This window comes from Phragmites australis, chromosome 4 (assembly GCF_958298935.1).
Source record: "Phragmites australis chromosome 4, lpPhrAust1.1, whole genome shotgun sequence".
Classification (NCBI taxonomy): domain Eukaryota; kingdom Viridiplantae; phylum Streptophyta; class Magnoliopsida; order Poales; family Poaceae; genus Phragmites; species Phragmites australis.
Genome location: NC_084924.1, coordinates 17,608,493 through 17,628,933, shown reverse-complemented (window position 1 = coordinate 17,628,933; position 20,441 = coordinate 17,608,493). Strand labels below are relative to the sequence as shown.

The 20,441-nt window shown below is 40.8% G+C and overlaps 3 protein-coding genes and 1 long non-coding RNA gene across 4 annotated transcripts; all 4 read left to right on the top strand.

Annotated features, from left to right (window-relative positions):
- The first annotated feature begins 3,596 nt into the window (after positions 1-3,596).
- On the top strand, positions 3,597-4,600 carry LOC133914249 (uncharacterized). Its single transcript, XR_009909207.1, has 4 exons — positions 3,597-3,796; positions 3,890-3,974; positions 4,085-4,363; positions 4,484-4,600. It is a non-coding gene; the product is annotated as an uncharacterized LOC133914249 (long non-coding RNA).
- A 1,281-nt stretch (positions 4,601-5,881) lies between these two features.
- On the top strand, positions 5,882-9,144 carry LOC133914647 (uncharacterized). The gene is made up of 3 exons (XM_062357707.1): positions 5,882-6,836; positions 6,935-7,149; positions 7,681-9,144. Exons 1-3 carry the CDS (start codon positions 5,882-5,884, stop codon positions 9,142-9,144), a joined length of 2,634 nt encoding a protein of 877 aa, XP_062213691.1.
- Positions 9,145-9,177: 33 nt separating this feature from the next.
- On the top strand, positions 9,178-10,245 carry LOC133914645 (uncharacterized). The gene has a single exon (XM_062357706.1). The coding sequence runs from the start codon at positions 9,178-9,180 to the stop codon at positions 10,243-10,245; it is 1,068 nt and encodes a 355-aa protein (XP_062213690.1).
- Positions 10,246-19,360: 9,115 nt separating this feature from the next.
- On the top strand, positions 19,361-20,079 carry LOC133914644 (uncharacterized). Its single transcript, XM_062357705.1, has 2 exons — positions 19,361-19,909; positions 20,071-20,079. Exons 1-2 carry the CDS (start codon positions 19,361-19,363, stop codon positions 20,077-20,079), a joined length of 558 nt encoding a protein of 185 aa, XP_062213689.1.
- Positions 20,080-20,441: the final 362 nt, after the last annotated feature.

Here is a 20,441-nt window from a genome sequence, read left to right as displayed (position 1 = left end):
AGATCATGCTGTATTTCCATCTCTCACCTTAGCTATTGCACTTTTTCATGAAATTTAAATTCCTCTCAGTTCTATTCTAGACTGGTTCTATTGTAATGTTTAGATGTTCTTTTTTTCTGCATTATTCATATTGGTGAACTTGTAGTGTTATGCGGTTAGAGAATTGGCGGTTAGAAAATTATCTATTAAAGGGACCAATTGCTATACAGTAAAATCCAAATCCTGTTGTTCTGGTTTAGGTTGTCTTCTGAAGGAGGGTGCTGAAAGTCATAAATTGCAACTGGTCTAGGAAATTAGCTTGGATTAGTTGGATTAGAGAATTGGCTTATATACTCTGCAATTCCATTCATTTTTTTCTGAGTCTTTGAGGTTTCCTTTGAGTTGATGAAAAATTTTAACTTACAAGCTGCAATCGTCAGGATCATGCTGTATTTCCATCTCTCACTTTAGCTATTGCACTTTTTCATGAAATTTAATTTCCTCTCAGTTCTATTCTGGACTGGTTGTATTGTAATGTTTAGATGTTTAGATGTAAAAAGCTTGCAGCCTATTTTAGCTAAGATGCATGTATAAACATTGCAACCAGTTTTAGCTAAGATGCCCATGAGGATGCCGAGATTATGAGAATGCATAATCTTTTTTGAACTGAGATAATTTTGGACGATTGTATACCGAGTCTTTTTCCCCTCAATACTTCTGGAATGTGATACCCTAGATGCTAGATCCTAGGATTTTTATGAAGGTACTTCTCTGCCAAGCTCTATCATTCTTCCTGGACTACTTCCATTTAATGTGCTTCCTGAAATCACTATTACATATGCTTTTAATATTTTCCCTAGACTCTTAGAGTTCACCTGCATGCCAATATGCCACTTTATGTCGATCCATTTCACTACAAGTGCAATTGATTGAAGATGAAATTATCATCCGTTGTGTGGGGTTATACAGATTGCAATGGAGTTGTAGCCTAAGACCTGAGTATGGTCTGCTCGAACTGAACATCGAATGTTTCCTAAATTTTGTTAGAGCTTTAATGGATAAATGTGACCTTATTCATATTAGCCTCAGAAACTTCGGTAATTTTGGCTTTTTTCTATTTGTTTTGTGGATGATTTTCCTGCTTTAGGACAATAAGGTTTTTACATTACATTTGTTAACTGAAACTACCTCTCTGTCTCTCTAACTAAGTAGCCTGGTGATTGTTTCATCTCATTAGTTCTACTGATCATCATATGGTGTTAATATGTCATCGTGCCGCAACTCAATTTGAAACTACTGTTTGAAGTTTGGCTTACTGAATTAGCATCCTATTTTTGCCACTTGCTCGTGGCTTATATATACTTGTTAGCGGGCAATAAGAGCTACAAGGCAGTTCACTGAATAATCTGACTGGGCTGGTTTTGGGCAAAACCCAGATTTCTGAAACCATGATTGTAGCCTCACTCTCTAAACCTACTGATTGAGAACACCAACAGTCATATATCTGTTTAAGCATTGCTGTAAGAAATATAAAAAAGGATGAATTCTGAATGGCCTGAAGTCAGTTTATGAAAATGTATTTCCAGTCTAACACCACTCACTGAAATGATTACCAACGGATAAAAGTGTCTAAACTGAACTTCACAGTAACACCAGCAGATACCTTTTTTAGGATTATATTGCAGAAGGAAGATCCAAATAGATTTTAAGGATGAAGTATATCTGCAACTTCATAGAATTCTATCAGTTTAGATATGCACATATTCTTTGGAAATAGTACTGAATTTTCTGAGTTCAAAGCTATTTTCAAGTAGATCAATCTGGAAGTAACTAAGACATGTTTATCACTACATTTGCCATATATGTTTATTACTTTATATACTTCCCTACAGATTTGTGTCAAGAAGCAATAGTTTTTTCTCTATCGCAACTCATTTTTTTAAGTCTGTATAAGAGCATCAGTTTCCTTAATGAACATCAGTTACCAAAATAACCTAAGTTTTATTATATGCCTTTGGTAATGTACATTGTATTCTGCCGATAACTTCGGCTACACCACCACAGTGGACAACTGGATATTTCATGCCTATACTTACCAAAATATGATTATGCTATTTGTGTACACAAGAATAGAATGTTTTGTATAATGTATAGTGTTTTCATTCAGATTTTTTGGTGATTACCGGTTTCATGTATCCAAACTGGAGCCAGTAGTTGCCAAGGTTTTTCATTTAGAATCTTTTATTTATAATCTCTTCTTTTTTTTCTGACTTTTTTTCAATAAAAGGCATGCTGTAATCTTCATGGACTTGCAGCCACATTCACCTGACAACCGCGCTCTACCAGTTTTAGCTAAAATGCCCATGAGGATGCCGAGATTATGAGAATGCATTTTTTTTTCAGAATTGAGGAAAGAAGAAGAAAGAAATTGTAGCGAGTAGAGTGGGACATTACATGAACCATTGAGCTCAAGAGGTAAGTCAAATTCTTTCCATTTAGCTGATTAATGGTGTGAATTGTTCCATATCTTAGTTAGCTTCAAAAAGAGGATGCTATGCTGTTACATGTCTTGTTCTTCATCCTTGCCATGGTTATAATTTGGTTAACATGTTTTAGAATTGCTTATAATTAGGTTAACATCTTTGCTATTCTTCCTTGTTATGCTTGGAATTGCTATACAATAATAGTACCGAATAATTCGTGTAGCAATTTTTTGAGTACAAAGCTATTTTCTAAGTTCAAAAACATATTTTTTGCAAATAGTACTGAATATAAATTAAACTTTGGAGATAGTATCCACATCATAAAAGAATTTTAAAATTAACTAACTTAAACAAAGTGGTTGAGAAGTACTTGCAATTTTTTATATGAGCAGTTCAATCAATTTTGCTATACTAAAACAATCAGCAACTTTTCTATATAAATAGTTAAAAAAAATTTATATGAGCAGTTCAAAAGATAGGCATCAAAAATTGAAAAACATATGTACAATGTGTGTCAGTTGGTTTTTCAAGAGACGTCAAGACTTTGCTTCCAACCAATTATATATATTTTAACAATTTTTCACTTTTCGAAGCTATCAACTTGTGCTGCTAGCTCAATGGTGCCAAAAAATGTTACCCGAAAGAGAACTTACGCAGATTTTTCCCATCGCCCAGTGGTTCCTAGGTGAGTTGTTAAGAAATAAAAGCTAAAATGATTTGTTAAACTAAAATGATTTGTTAAGAAATAAAGCTAAAATATATTTTTATGATACAGATTCAAATTATTCGATGACATTGATATTTTAGACTTGGAGACATCATGGAGTGTCGTTGTTATGATAGATGTCAAGTTCCCTATCCAGCCTCGTTATCGTGATAGCCAACACTTTATCCTCATGGATACCTGTGTAATTCACTTGTATTAATTGATTCATATAGAGAATAACCTCATGGATACCTGTGTAATTCAGTTGTATTAATTGATTCATATAGAGAATAACAATAGTGTAATAAGAAATTTTCATCACTACATAACATTGGTTGTTATTAAATTTTAAAGGGGTCCAAAATGGAAGCAATTGCATCGAACAACAACGTTGAAAGATTCAATGCTTTACATGCTGAAGGATGTGTTTATACCTTACATGAAGTAAGATTCGATCCTAACTGGGAGGAGGCGTTGCAATTTCGAAATATTGGACATCGATATGAGTGTGTCTTGAACAATCGCACTAGGGTTGAGCCGTATACCATGCCTATTCAGTTTCCGCTCTACCCAAAGCACCTTATGTCATTCCCTGAGGTGTATCGCCGTCCTAATAAGACTTTTGTAGGTAAGTTTCAAGCTTTCCAATTTAGACTTATAAAAAAAGTAAAGAAAAAATGAATTTACACAAAAAAAAACCTGACCAAGAATAATGGTGCAGATATAGCTGGAGTAGTTGTGCATTGGGCAGCAATTGAGCACATTGGTTGTAGCCTCTATAGAGAGGTCACACTCATGGACACAAGGTACCTTTGAGTTATGTTAATAATTTTGTTAGTACAAAAAGGTGCATCAGGATAAAAAATGCTATAACACAATATGCAGAAAAATAACTAAAAGTTTTCTATGTTTAAAGGTGCAACTTGATTGTTGTTGGGGTTTGGTCCCACCATTTGACCCGACATGCGCGTAGCTGGTCATTGGCTAATGCTAACAATGACATAGTCTTGTTAACTATGCTTCAAAATAACAGGAGACACGGTAATTGGTTTCTTATTAATCAAGGCATACTTAACCATTATACTTGTTAAGTTACTTCATTAACAACAAATTTTGAAATCAGGGTGCTTGGAGACTTCAGAACATACAACTTTTAAATTCAACCCAAGTCATTGCGCTACACGTGCACTGCAGAGTGATTATTTCTAACACCATCAAGAAAAGTCAATACATGCACAAATATTCTCACTAAGAAATTAAGAAATAATACTGTTTTGTTAAATATTAATTGAAACAATCCTATTCGGACATGCAGACGTGCGCGGATCGGTGATCACAGGATCTATGGATCTCCGTTTTGTTAACAGATTTCTTGAGAATAGATGGGCGTACCTAGCAACCGTGGTTTGAGTGTGATGGCTACAAGTACTAATAGTTTTTAGAAGACTACTATAGCTAGATATTATTCACACATGTTAATGTGTCTATCGGTTATCAAGTTTTTAGTTTTATTGTGATTTTTGTGTTGTTTAAGTAATTATACCAATGGATACTGGCAGCTACCTTTCTCATTATGGTGTTTTTATGTCTGTAATATATCCTACTACCTTTCTCATTATGGTGTTTTTATGTCTAATAATATATCCTATAGTTTGTAATTATGTCTTGTAATTATGGTGTTTTTATATGTCTGTAATATATCTTATTTCTAGACTACTTTTCAATGGATGTATATTTGGGATTGAAATTAAAAAGTGCTTTGAGATGGTTCAAAGTATGTTGAGATGGTCCAAAGTATTTGTAGATTCTCAATGCATAACTTACTCTTTAATATGCCATACCTAAATAAACAATTAAGCAGAACTATGTGAAAAAAACAGAAGTATGTAATTTAATATTTTCCGTTTATAACCTAATGAATCTAGCACTGTAAGATACGTTTCTGAAATATTTTCTGAACTATTAAATTGTCAAATAACAAATTCATATTTTAGGGTATATATATCACATTACCAACAAATTGTCAAAATGGCGGAAGACCAAAACCAATCAAGAAGAAAAGGAAAAGAAGGTATGCATTTTAACACGACTAATTGTAATGTTAGCTATATAGCCCATGCTACAACGTTAAACTAATATAATAAAAACATATGTGCTACTCTCATTTTAATTTTTTTTATATATAGTTATAGATGGACACCGCACAAGAAAGAGGTCTCGCAACAACTATATGCCATATAGCTCTTCTAGAATTTCTATTCAAGAATCATCATATGCTTCATGTGATGGTTCATCAAACGATGAAGATGGGACACATTGACTACCATCCTCGTTTTTAATTCCAACCCAAAGTACCCTCACATCAGAAGGGCTATTACGAGGCGAAGGCTCTAATGGTAAAAGCTTAGTATGAATTGTAGTAATGCTACTAGCTTAAATATGCCTTTGAATATGCGGGAAATATAACCTTAATTTTATGGCAAATCCAGCCATTGCTACACTGGAGCGGCAACGACAGACACAGTCAGAACAAACAAACACTCATGGGAGGACAGTGGACCGTGCAGAAGCAAGGCGACAACGTGATAGAGCACGCCGTGCAAGCATGACGCCCGAGCAAGTTGCAAGCAGACGGGCTTGTGCTAGGCAACGTTATGCAAATATGACGCCTGAGCAGAGGCATGCAAGGCGAGATAAACAGAACCAACGAAACATGGCAAGACGAAGCATTCCCCGTGCAAATTGTGTCATGGGTACAAATATTACCGATGCAACAAATGGCTCTGTGGTTAGCTCCAACAATATTGATACAACAGAAGCTATCTATCAGAACCTACCAGATAGCACTCATATGTTGAAACCTCAGCCAAACTGTCACCATTGTGGTGCTAGAAGGTTCGAATATGAGTCATTGGGATTTTGTTGCAAGGATGGGAAAGTCAAACTGGAGATGCCAGAACCACCAGAAGAGCTTCAACTGCTGTACACAAGTGGGGATCCTGAATCACAACATTTTCGGGACAGCATTAGATTTTTCAATGGTCATTTCTTATTCACCACACTCTATTGTGATTATGACAAGGAACTCGCAAATGCAAGAGATGGAGTGTACACATTTAAAGCTCATGGACAAATGTACCACAATATACACTCATTCGGACAACGAGATGATGACCCGAGCCATTTGCAACTATACTTCTATGATGACGATCCTTCCTTATCACATCGTTTTCGACGCGCCCGAGATGAAACATATAGAGCAAGAGATAGGAGTGTCATTAGAAGTTTGGTGGGCATCCTAAGAGACAACCCTTACTCTGAAACATTCAGGAGCCTAGGACAAGTTGAAGATATGGACGAATATCGTATTGTGCTAAACATTGAATACAAACTAGACCAGAGAGTATATAACATGCCATTAACATCAGAGGTGGCTACTGTGTGGGTCGAGGGAAGCGAGTTGCACAAACATTTTGATCGCAGCATAACTCTCTTTGCTAATAATGACACATATTATTCAATCAGACCTCATCATGGGTGCTATGACCCTTTGTCATATCCTCTCCTTTTCCCGAGTGGGGAGCTTGGTTGGCATCCAGAGATACCAAAACAAGGTGTTGATATTAGACAGATACGAAGGTCTCAGTCCGTAAATCCCGACAACCCAGGTTAGTTAAGTGATATATAGTTGCATTACATCCATTTTCTCATGGTACTTATCAATCTTCTACTAATTAACTGATCATGTATACTCTTTTCTTGATAGACACTAATAGCACGTTGTGCGTCACGATGCGCGAATATTATTGCTACAAGTTCCAGATGCGCCGTGGAATGTTCAACACCATCTTGCATGGGAAGCGCCTATTCCAGCAATTTGCAGTTGATACCTATATAAAGCTTGAAACATCGCGTCTGAACTATATTCTGCACAACCAATCAAGAATACGTACAGATCTTTACCAGGGCTTAGTGGATAGTGTATCTGCAGGGGAGAATCGAGCAAGTGCTATGGGCAAAAGATGGGTCCTTCCAGCGTCATTTATTGGTGGCCCGAGGGATATGAGACGACGATACATGGATGCTATGGCCTTGGTGCAAAAGTATGGTAAACCAGACATCTTCCTCACCATGACTTGAAACCCTAACTGGTAAGAAATACTTAGGGAGCTTGAACCTGGCCAGACACCACAAGACCGTCCTGATCTTGTTGTGCGAGTATTTAAAGCTAAATTAGATTATCTCAAGTTTCAGCTCTTCCATAATCACACCCTTGGTGTTGTTGCGGCGCATGTCCATGTCATCGAGTTCCAGAAAAGGGGTCTACCGCATGTACACTTCCTCCTTATCATGAAGTCAGGCTATAAGCTTACATGTCCAGAACAGTACAACACTGTCATTTCCGCAGAGCTTCCAACCAAGGAAAGGTATCCTGAGCTTCATGAAATGGTTGTCAAACACATGATGCATGGTCCCTGTGGTTCGTTAAATCCTGGTAATGTATGTATGAAGAATCAAAATCGCACATGCAAGAGCTATTATCCATGCCAGTTTACTGAAACAACTCTCCAAGGCAAGGACTCTTACCCCATCTACAGAAGACGGGATGATGGGCAGAAGGTACAAGTAAGAGGGCATGTCTTGGACAACAGATGGGTTGTGCCTTATAATCCTAAGCTACTAAGGAGGTATGACTGCCACATCAACGCCGAGGTTTGCTCAAGCATTAAGGCTGTCAAGTACCTTTACAAATACATCTACAAGGGTCATGACAGGGCATCTGTTTCTATCAGTGATGCCGACGGCGATCATGAGATTAATGAGATCGATGATTACAGGGAAGCTAGATGGGTAGCCCCACAGGAGGCACTGTGGAGAATCTTTGCCTTCGATCTTAGTGGGATCTCCCCCCTAGTGCTCCAGCTGCAACTTCATCTCCCTGGCATGCATCTCGTGTCCTACAGGGATAACGCGGATGTACGTCAGGTTTTGGACCAACAAGGTGCCTCTGAGACCATGTTAACTGGGTATTTTAAGGCGAATTGTGAGTTCCCGTGGGCACGGAGCATACTATATAGGGAATTCCCAGAAAATGCAGTTTGGAACCCTACATTAAAGAAATGGAAGAAGAGAAAACAACGCACACAGGTTGGAAGGATCATCTCAGCGCATCCTGCAGAAGGAGAAAGATACTATCTAAGGGTACTACTAAACCATGTGGCAGGTGCTACTTCATATGAAAATCTAAGGACATTTGATGGTGTTGTCTACCCTACCTTTCGTGAAGCTGCCGAGAAAAGAGGTCTTATTGAGTCAGACAATAACATCGATGATTGCTTAACAGAGGCTGAAATATTCCATATGCCATCATCTCTCCGAAGGCTGTTTGCCACAATATTGGTTTTCTGTGAACCCAACAATGTCCGTGGGATATGGAACAAGCACCTAGAGGCAATGTCCGAAGACTTCAGACGAGACCAAATGAACTCACATGTAGTTGAACAAATGGTTATGTTGGATATTAGAAATATGCTACAGTCAATGGGTAAGGACATATCATCATTCCCTCTTCCTGAGATCGAAGAGGAGCATGACACCATGTCTGGAGAGGTAAGGGAAATATTCGAAGAGAGATATATAGAGGTAGACCATGAATTTGCCTCGGTCGTGTCATCTCTCAATCGTGAACAACGGTATGCTTATGACAAAATATTATCATATGTTGACAGCGGTAATGGAACTGCTTTCTTTGTTGATGGTCCTGGAGGGACCGGAAAGACATTCCTATACAAAGCTTTGCTAGCGAAAGTCCGTAGTGAGGGAAAGATAGCTGTTGCTACCGCGACGTCTGGTGTTGCTGCCTCCATCTTGCCTGGTGGCAGGACTGCACACTCAAGATTTAAGATATCACTTAGCATACAAGAAGGAGGAGTTTGTAACTTTACGAAGCAGAGTGAGACCGCGAAACTTCTTTGAATGGCTTCACTTATATTATGGAATGAAGTCTCTATGACAAAAAGGCAAGCAATTGAGGCACTTGATAAGAGCCTGAGAGACATCATGGAAAAGCCCGATCTACCATTTGGAGGAAAGACGATAGTTTTTGGAGGAGACTTCAGGCAGGTCCTTCCAGTTGTGCGAAAGGGGACAAGAGCACAAATAATAAATGCAACATTACGCAGATCTTACCTATGGGAAAACATGCAAAAGCTGAGGCTTGTTCGTAATATGAGGGCTCAATCAGATCCATGGTTTTCTAACTACCTACTGCGTATCGGGAATGGCACTGAAGAAACCATGAAAGATGACAATGCAAAGGTACCCAACGAGATATGTGTGCCTTACACTGGTGCAGAATCTGACATTGATAATCTTATTGATACAGTCTTTCCTATGTTAGCAACACACATGTCCAATTCAGACTACATCACATCTCGCGCTATTTTGACAACAAGAAATGAGAACGTCGATGACATAAACATGAGGCTTATCGAACGCTTTCCTGGTGATGAGATGGTCTATCACAGCTATGACCTTGCAGTTGATGATCCTAACAACTACTACCCTCCCGAGTTCTTAAATTCTCTAACCCCAAATGGACTACCACCGCATATCCTCAAGCTAAAGGTCAATTGCCCTGTGATTTTGCTCAGAAATCTAGATCCAGCTAATGGTTTGTGTAATGGGACAAGGTTGATAGTCCAAGCATTTCAAAGGAACACTATCGATGCAAAAATTGTGCTAGGTCAACATGCTGGAAAAAGAGTATTCCTACCAAGGATACCTTTGTGCCCATCTGATGATGAAATGTTCCCATTTAAGTTTAAGAGGAATCAATTTTCTATCAGAGTGAGCTTCGCAATGACGATCAATAAAGCACAAGGACAAACGATCCCTCATGTTGGAATCTATCTACCTAATCCAGTATTCTCTCATGGTCAGCTCTATGTCGCCCTGTCACGAGCAACTGCTAGGAGAAATATCAAAATACTTGCTGCATCAGAAAATGATGCTAGTGTAGATTCAGCCTGCACACTAACCAAAAATATTGTCTACAAAGAAGTCCTCACCTCGTAAATACATATCATGTTCGACACAAAACAATTTATTTGTTTCAATGCCTATGTAATCTATGAATGATATACTATTTTAATCACATTATTCTTCTTTTCTTTCATGGTATCGAAATAATAAAACACACGTTCGAAAATATTTATACCGTAGCAACGCACGGGTACCTTACTAGTGAATACATATCCATTTGCGGCCTTGATCTTATCAATATCAGATATCCAATTTGAATCACTATAACCCTCCAATACATATGGGTACCCAGTATAGTGAAGTCCAAAATTCATAGTACCGAGTAAGTAGCACATGACTCAATCAAGCACATGCCAATGATCATCGCCTGAGTTAGTAGTAAACCGGCTCAATTTGTTCACAGCAAATGAGATGTCAGACCTTGTAGCACTAGCTAGGCATGAGTGATCCGATTATCTGGGAGTATTTTAGTTGATCCCTAGCAATTCTTTTATTCTTTCAAAGTATTAAACTAGGATCATAAGGTGTTGGAGCAATCTTGCTTTCCATGTAGCATAAGCGACTCAAGATCTTTTCCACATAATGAGATTGCAAAAGTGTAATATACCATTCTCACTTCTGATCAACTTAATGTTTAAGATCACATCAGCCTCTTTCAGATCTTTCATATCAAAATTTCTAGACAGATATGATTTAATCTCATTAATCACATCAAGATTTGTCCTAAAAATCAAGATGTCATCAACATACAGGCGCATAATATCTCCCTCACCCTCACCATGACGATAATACACACATCTATCAGCTTCATTAACAACAAAGCCTGCAGATGTTAACGTTATATCGAACTTCTCATGCATTGCTTAGGAGGTTGTTTGAGGCCATACAAAGATTTCAGCAACTTACATACCTTGTCCTTCTGACCTTCTACTACAAACCCATCAAACTGATCCATATATATTTTCTCATCCAACTCTCCATTAAGGAAAGCTACCTTAATTTCCATCTGATGAACGAAAAGACCATGTGAGGTGATCAAGGAGAGTAGTATTCTTATTATGGTCAGTCTAGCGACAGGTAAGTAATATCAAAGAAATCTTTTCCTTCTTTTTGAGTATAACCCTTGGCCACAAACCGAGTCGTATATTTTTCGATAGTACCATCAGGCCTAATCTTCTTCTTGAACATCCACTTACAACCTACAGGTTTACACCCATAAGGTCGATATGTGACTTCCCAAGTCCCATTGGCGAGAATGGGATCCATCTTGCTACAAACAACCTCCTTCTAGTAGTCTGTATCTAGAGATGCGTATACTTCTGAAATCAACTTAGGAATGTCATTCACAAGGTACACAGTGAAATCATCACCAAAAGATTTTATTGTCCTTTGTCTTTTACTCCTTCTCGGAGCTTCACTATCATCCTCCTCAGGAACTTGCTCTAGTGGTTGTTTAGAATACTCGAGTGGTGTGATAGGTTCATGAATTATATCAGAGGTTTGACTAGAAGTGTTATGTATATCCTTCATAGGAAATATGCTCTCAAAGAAAGTGGCATCTCTAGATTTCATAATTGTATCGACTATAGGCAATGTTTCGATGAGCATATCCTATAAAGACACAATCCACTATTTTAGGTCTCAACTTACGCTTTTTAGTTATTGGTACATTAATTTTCGCTAAGAATCCCTAAGTACGCAAATAAGAAAGTGATGGTTTTCTCCCTTCCCATTCTTCATATGGGGTTTCCTCCTTATTCTTAGTAGGAACTCTATTTAGAACATGACACGAGGTCAACGAGACCTCCTCCACCATGCCTTAGATAAACCCACAGTGTCTAACATGGTATTAACCAAGTCAGTATGGGTGTGGTTCTTCCTCTCGGCTACCCCGTTTGATTGGGCCAAATAGAGAGGCATTCTCTCATGAATAATTCCATGTTCCTTACAAAATAAGTCAAAATCATACAGAAGTACTCTCCACCATAATCCGACCTAAGTCTTTTGATTTTTCCTTCCAATTGATTTTCAACTTCTGCCTTATAGATTTTAAAGTAGTATCCAGCCTCATCTTTTGATTTCAATAAATATACATAACAAAATCTAGATACATCATCAACTAAGGTAATGAAATATATTTTTTCACCCTTTGTCGAAACACTATTCATCTCTCAAAGATCTGAATTTACGAGTTCTAATGTTGCCAAATTTCTCTCCTCGACTACCTTGTGAGGCTTACGAGGTTGCTTAGATTGCACACAACTTAGAGCCAAGTCATACAACCAAATTTTATGTGACATAACCATGAGTGTCAAACACTAGCCTCATCTCCATTAATATTTCCACAAATATGGTTCGCATATTTATTGTAGAAATCAGAAAGAGAAAAGCAGAACAAGCCTATGCACTCATAGCCTTTACCAATAAAATATCCATGTTTAGACATAACTACTTTATTAGACTCGAGTACCACCTTAAACCCATCTCTATAGAGAAGGAGACCGCTAACTAGATTCTTGTTTATTGAAGGGACATGTTGCATGTTCCCCAGCTGCACGATCTTTCCCGAAGTAAACTTCTGATCTACCATACTAACACCATGAACAGAAGCATGAGACTCATTCCCCATTAAGACGGAAGAATCCCGAGCAGCCTGATAAGAAGAGAACATTGAACTATCATCACACATTTGTAATTAGCCTCAATATCAATCTACCAACTGGTAGACTGCTTCACTAAAAGAATAATAGATAGATTATCATACCCATTAGTTCCATCTTCAGTGTTCTTCCCTTGATTAATCTTTCTTCCTTTGTGGTATCGGCAATCTTTGGCCCAATGGCCAACCTTGCCTCACACGAAGCAAGGTGTATCATCTTTGTTCATCTTCTTCTTTTTGAAGTTGGTGGTTTATTTGGCCTTGTTATTTTTCCCTTTGTACTTGCCATTAGAGGATTGTTGCACCACATTTGCATTAGACTATCCATCGCCTCCTTTGTTATGTACATCCTTAGCTCGAGCTTTCTCCTCAACATCAAGAGACATGACCAGACTATCAACATAAATCTCTTGCCTCTTGTGTTTTAGAGCAGTGGCAAAATCCCTCCACGAGGGAGGCAATTTGGCAATGATGCCCTCAACCACAAACTTGTTGGGTAAGGTACACTTTAGGAGCTTGAGTTCTTTTACAATGCACTGAATCTCATGAGCCTGCATGACTACCATTCGATTATCAACCATATTGTTATCATGATATTGCTCCATGATATATAGTTTATTGCCTGCATCTGATGCACCAAATTTTGCATTTGGTGCGTCCCACAACTCTTTTGCGTCCTTTATGTGCATGTATACATCATAGGACGATCGACAAGAGCGCTAAGAACACATTCTACAAAGAGTGTGTAGGAAAGAGTTCCTTCAGGCCTGCCAGATGCAACTTCATTGCCATAAGCCACAGAGTGACTTTGACCTACCATCTCTTAAAATGCACATCGGTAAACTTGTCCGGCCTCAGTGCATCGGCAAAACTAGCCATCGTTAAATCAAAGTGCCTACACTAAGGTTTTTTGGATTCTTGGAAATAATACCACTTTTGGATTTAATTTAATTCAATTCTGATATAACATGAACAAGAATAGATGCAGATAATCAATTATCGACTAGCTCGGATGAGCCCCAAAAAGATTCCAGTGGAATTGACTAGAATTCAACCAACCCCAATCAGCCTCCATTAGATACTCGAGAAGGATCTTGAATAACTCACTCGAGAAATGTATCGACTAAAACACTTGAGTAGTATATCGACTAGTTCACTCGATTAAACACTCGAGTAGGATTGCAGTGTATGTACCCTATGGCGACGTGAGATGCAGAAGCCCCTGTGATGTCGATGCAGTAGGCAATGATGAAGATGAAATAGTCGAAGTTGATCTTGGTGTAGCAGACGACGACGACAGTGGTAATGTAGATGAAGTAGCACACGATGATGTAGAGGAAGCAGATCGTGAGCAATCGCGACAAGCGCTTCCCAAAATACCTTATTCACCCTCTCTCCGTGCAGGATCCCAAGAGCGACAGGTTCCGAAGACCTACTCTCCTATTTGTTGGTGCACGCTGGTGCAGTGAGATGGAGTAGCCTACGCGCGACGGCACAGTAGAGAAAAATTGGCAAAATCCTAATTGCGAATATGAAACTCATGTCTAACCTTTGTGCGATGGCTAGCAGATATATGTAGAGGGAGAGTCGTGCGGTTGAGATGCACCATGATCGGAGTCGGTTACGCCACCACGATCGAAGCCTTGACCGACATGATTTCCATATATTTATCTGTTTGCCCATACAACAAAAAGGAATAAAACTGCAAAAGGAAGCCAAACCTGCGCAAGCAACTAGACCTGATTTCGGCGGACCATTCACGCAGGTGCCGTGCGCCCACGCCCTCCACCCCGGCCACAGCCAGGTGAAGCGAGGCAAGCGACCATGTGCGTGTGTTCTAGTCCTCTCATCTACACGTGCTAAGTGGGTGGAGGAGAGAAACCCTTTTAAGTTGGTCTCCATCCACATCCACTACCAAGGTGGGACTAAAGAAACACACCTCCCTCATATGGTCAGACCTTTGAGATTTATTTGGAGTTATACAAATATAATGGGCTAAGCCCATATATTCTGATAATAACTGTCGAATATCTAAATATGGGGTATATACACATAAGCAGTATACCATATACGAATGGGGTATGTTGTGTGCATACTTAACAACTCCAAATATTATGGAACCATATCCGCGATACATGATATGCCCGAAACCCAGAAGGTGTATACTAGGAAGGCCTCAATTGCTTAACCAACTCGAGAAGACTAGTATCTAGGATAGATCTATCTACTTGAACGACAAGGAAAAGACTCCATATCGACTACGACTGGATAGAAGGCTGTACATCACCTTTATATAAGGTGGGGACCCAGACCCCCCAGGGGGCTATCTTTTTTTCTCTTGACTATTGGAAACAAGCATCAGGACCTTGGCGTAGGAGGAAGCCGGTGACTTTAGCTTTAGGTTGGATTAGATCGGATCTACTCCTTGTAATAAGCTATCCACATTGTCTATACTTGAGTGAATACATACATACAACCATCCACACAAGACGTTGTGTCTTACTCCAACCAGAGGCCGAAACCTGTATACATCGCATGTGCCTTATTTCATGCTTGATCTTTGAACCACGAAGGTAACCCTGTATTTCAGGACACATTGTCAAGAACAAACCTTTGACAGTTGGCGCGCCAGGTAGGGGCTTCTACTTTTCAGGATCAACTATGTCTTGAGTACACATCGACACCAGATTCTCCGATGTCGGCTTCTACGACCACTTCGGGTAAATAGCGGTCACCCTCAAATCGCCCCTAGCCAGATCGAAGGTCGCATTCGGAACTATGATCTTTCGTTGGGACCATCGAGGTGAGCTGATCTGCACCGGTATTAACAAGTCTAGGAAATTAGACACATACCACGAGGTGGGGCATCTCGAGTGGAATCCCAAAGAGCCTAATGTTCTCTAGTGCATGGACACTAATAGCGACGAGGGTGGCAATGATGACTCTGCCGCCAGCTAGAGCAGCCGAACAGATCAATTCATGTTCATGGCCAGGGGACATGATATCTCACCTATTGACCCAATGGCGATAGATCCAAACGCCATGGTGAATAATGGCATGGAGATACCCGAGGATATAGCAGCGATGATCTCCACTCACAGTTCTGGCATTGCTGTTGAAATACCACCAGAGACATATGTAGTTGGAGCATTACGTGTCCCTAACACAACTCTCCATCGACGGACCACGGAAGGTCAGGTACCTCCTGGTCTTCAACGACGACTTCTGGTGCCTACACCTCCACCGACTATGGCTCAAGCATCGATTTTTTCAGCACTCCAGATGCTAATATCTAGGGAGCCTATCTGATTCTAAGATCCATTCCAGAGTTGGATCCAACTAATCCCTTAACCCCTACAGTTAGTTAGATCAGGATCCTACTCGATGCGACCCAGATCTAAGCCACTCGAGCAAATAATCCTAGCAACTCTAGGCACCCCAGTCAGCAAGGCGCCACGAATGCAAGCATCCCCAAGTCGAGGGATCCCAGATGGGAAGCTTGGGCGGTCAGGGTCAAGCGCAGTCCTATGAGCCAGGCTGTAACTACCCTATTCATAGGGGAAAGAACCAGGAATACCTGAGAAACTACATCTCTCATGATCGGCACAAAGTACGTACAGTGATAGGCAACCGCTGTGAGGAACACTAAGAGGACGACTGCTGTTATTATAACCACAGATCTCCAGGATGAGATGGTCGACGTAATTCCCCTGCTCGAAGGAACAGGCATGATAGTCCTCCCCCACCTCATCCTGAAGAATTCGATGGAGGCAGCGAAGCTTTTGTACATGAGCTTCGGTTGATACGGTGGCCCAAGAAGTTCAAGGCAGGCCCGATCCAGAAGTATGATGGGAAGGTCAACCCCAACGAGTGGTTATAGATCTACACCACGGTTATTTGAGCAATTGATGGCGACAACAAGGTAATGGCCAATTACCTGTTGACTGCACTCGATGGACCTGCCAGGTCTTGGTTGTTGAACCTACCTCCTAACTCGATTCGATCGTGGACCGAGTTGAAGCCTCAGTTCATAGCCAACTTTCAAGGCACATTCGAGTGCCCAGTAATTGAGAACAATCTCCATCAACTAAACTAGGGTGAGGACGAGTCACTTTGATATTTCATTTGTCGGTTTAGCGACAGGCGTAATACGATCTTGGATATATGCGATGAGTCAGTCATCATCGCCTTCAAGCGAGGCTTCTGGCACACAGATCTGCTTGGGAAGATAGCTACTCAGAAGATCCACAGGGTTAAAGAGCTCTTTGAGTTAGCCGACAAGTGTGCAAAGCAAGCGGAAGCCTAGGTACACGCCAAGAACCCTCAATCTGGCAAGCTTAAGTCAAAGTCCTTGAAGAACGGGGGGAAGAAGAACAAACCTGGCGACAAGCGCAAGGGTCCATATACGACCATAGCCGTGGTGGACAGGAGTAAGTCGCACAACACTGGGGAGAACAAAGGCCTGAGTCAAGGTGGGAGGAAGTGGTGTCCCGTTCATTGGACCAACCAACACGACTTTGATGAATGCCATGTAATCAAAAAGAAGATTGATGAAAAGCTCAAGTCCGTTGTTGCTGAGCATAACAACAAACAGGCCAAGCTGAATGTTGACGGTGACGAGCCCAAATTCCATGAGGCCGACCAAAGTCTAACACACATTTTTGGAGGATCCGCCATGTATGAATCTAAGAGGCAGTACAAAGCAGTCGAACGAGAGGTCAATTTGGCTCTAACTGGGCCTACTGGATACCTCAAGTGGTTAGAGGTTATGATCACTTTCAATCAAGTTGATCATCCGGCTACAATTCCAGCCGACTATCCTCAATATCAAAGTTTCTCGAATGTGAGAAACGGTGACATCCTAAGAGGGGGGTGAATTAGGACACTTAGAAACTAATGGCTCTAAAAACTTTAGAAGATAAACCTATCTCAATTTCTATCTAAATGTGCTCTAAGTTTATCTAGTGTGTCTACTCTACCACTCAAGAGGATTGCAACCTACTCTAGCAAGGTAAATTGCAAGTATGTAAATGCAGAAATGTAAATAAGATAGAGAGACAAACTCAGCACAAGGGATTTTTATCCCGTGGTATCGATGGTATGAATACCACCCCTAGTCCATGTTGGAGCTCCACCATAGATATGCTCCCGGTCGGCACCTGGTCATAACTCTTGAGCCACCAAGCCACCAAGGCAAGGTCTCAAGCTGGATGAGCCACCAAGCCACCAAGGCAAGGTCTCACAACTAGCCTCTCTTCTGGTCACTTGCCGCCGTGATCACTTTGAACCTTGAGCCACCAAAGCAAAGGTCCTTGTGTCCCCGTACATGTGTCTTTCCACTACTTCACACCAAGTCGGAGGGTCAACAAGCTTGCCGGTAAGTCACCAAGACTCCAAGGTGATAGCATACCTCTTGTTACAAGGTTGGATCACTTCTTGATCTACTCTCTAGGTTGTAGCAACTAGCAACACTTTTCTCTAGGCCTAATAGCAATAATCACTCTTTAATGGTGTGCTAAATTTCCTTGGATGATCACTTTAAGCACTTTGGTGGCTTAGATGTCTTCTCAAGTGTCTATGAGATTCCCTGGACTCCAGCATCATACCACACCTTCAAATGACTAAGTGGAGGGGTATTTGTAGCCTTAAACCCGCCAACTAACCATTTTTGCAACGGCTCAAAAAAGCTATGAAGACCGGATGATCCGGTGAGAACAGTAGTACTAACACTGGATCATTCGGTGAGTACAATCTTAGAAACTAGCCGTTGGAACTCCAGTCAATGTCTCTGTGAATACCGGGCACTTCAGTGTACCTTCAAATCCATCACTGGACCTTCCGGTGAGTTATTTTGAGCCATCTGAGCTTTTGCAGCCTCTCTATGTAAAATACTCTGGTGCATTCACCCAATGTTTATTCCATTCATAGCAGACCATCTGGTGAGTTAAACCTTCTCTTCTTTTCCCTAGAAATGCTCTGGTGCAACTATATCTGTGATCATCGAACTATCCTATGAGTTGATCTTCATTCTGCAGCACTTGGAATCGCCTCTGCAAAAAATTACTTCGGTGCTTTATACCCATCATTGCCAGACTATCCATTGAGGTCCTCAGCCTTCTCCCCCTTTGTCAGAAACACTCCAGTGGTCTCATATCCTATTCACTAAACTATCTGAAGAGGCCTTCAACCTCTAAACACAATGCTCGGATGAGTGCAAACTCCTCTGCACCGGACCTTCTAGTGGGGCAAATCTTCCTAGGACTTCTCCAATTCAATCAAACTTTGTTCTGACTGCGGTTGCTTCTTGATGTATTGCATCCATGAGACCTACTAACATATATTCTTGACAAACATATTTGTCCCAATAACTATGTTTTCATTAATCACCATAATCACAATCATGGCCTAATAGGGTCATTTTCGTTACACTGAACCTTGGTCGACGGGGGTAGTTCTCTTAACCTCATTTTCGCCAAGACCCTAGACAAGATGGGGGTTCAGAGGTCGGAGCTTAAGGTGGGAGTGGAGCCTTTCCATGGCATAACCCCCAACTCATCGACCATGCCCCTGGGACAGGTCGAGTTGCTAGTTACATTTGGCACGCCCGACAACTTTCGTATAGAGAGGCTTACCTTCAATGTTGTGAACTTCAAGATGACATATAATGTGATCCTAGGACACCCAATACTAGGTAAGTTTATGACAGTGGTGCACTATGCGTACCACACACTCAAGATCCCAGGCCCCAAAGGGATCATAACTAGACATATAGCAGTCAAATGTGACAAGCAGAGTCTAGACATGGCCGAACACCTTAGTCGAGCAGCAACCACTTCTAAGGGCATGGATTCCAAGCGCAAGAAACATCAAGCCACCACCGTTGAGATTAAGGACAAAAGGCTTGTAAGCCTTGCTGATACTTCCAAGTCTAATGATGGTGCCAAGGGTGAGACCAGTGACAACGTCGACAACAAAAGGGGTGATGGTGTTGTTAAGGCAATACCCCTTGACTTGTCTGAACCAGCCAAGATGATTAAGGTTGGAGCCAACCTCAACCCTATTAGGAACTCGAGCTCATCACTTTCCTCCGGGCAAACCAAGATGTGTTTGCGTGGCATCCATCTGATATGCCCAGAGTCCCTAGGGAGGTGATTGAGCATTGACTAGCTGTTAAGCCTGACTCCAAACCTGTGGTGTAGAAACAGTGAAGATTTATGGAGGACAGGAAGCAAGCCATCCAGGAGGCGGGTTGGCAAACTCCTAAAGGCGGACTTTATTCGAGAGGTTCGTCATCCTACATGGGTGGCGAATCCCGTCCTCGTCAAAAAAGCCAATGGCAGATGGAGAAGTGCGTTGACTTCTTTGAACTCAACAAACCCTATCCCAAGGACCCTATCACTCTTCCTCGCATCCACCAGATCATCGATTCCATGGAAGGTTGTACATTGCTATGTTTTCTAGGTGCCTATTCGGGGTATCACCAAATTAGCATGGGAATAGAGAATGAGGAGAAAACTGTTTTTACCACTCCTTTTGGGGTATTTTGCTATGTAAAGATGCTTTTTGGCTT

Excerpts from the sequence above, each read along its gene's own strand:
- LOC133914647 (XM_062357707.1), top strand. The coding sequence starts at position 5,882 with ATGGCAAGACGAAGCATTCCCCGTGCAAATTGTGTCATGGGTACAAAT. Across the intron at positions 6,837-6,934 it reads CGTAAATCCCGACAACCCAG|ACACTAATAGCACGTTGTGC; the intron begins GTTAGTTAAGTG and ends TTTTCTTGATAG. Across the intron at positions 7,150-7,680 it reads ACCAGGGCTTAGTGGATAGT|AATCAAAATCGCACATGCAA; the intron begins GTATCTGCAGGG and ends GTATGTATGAAG.
- LOC133914645 (XM_062357706.1), top strand. The coding sequence starts at position 9,178 with ATGACAAAAAGGCAAGCAATTGAGGCACTTGATAAGAGCCTGAGAGAC.
- LOC133914644 (XM_062357705.1), top strand. The coding sequence starts at position 19,361 with ATGGGGGTTCAGAGGTCGGAGCTTAAGGTGGGAGTGGAGCCTTTCCAT.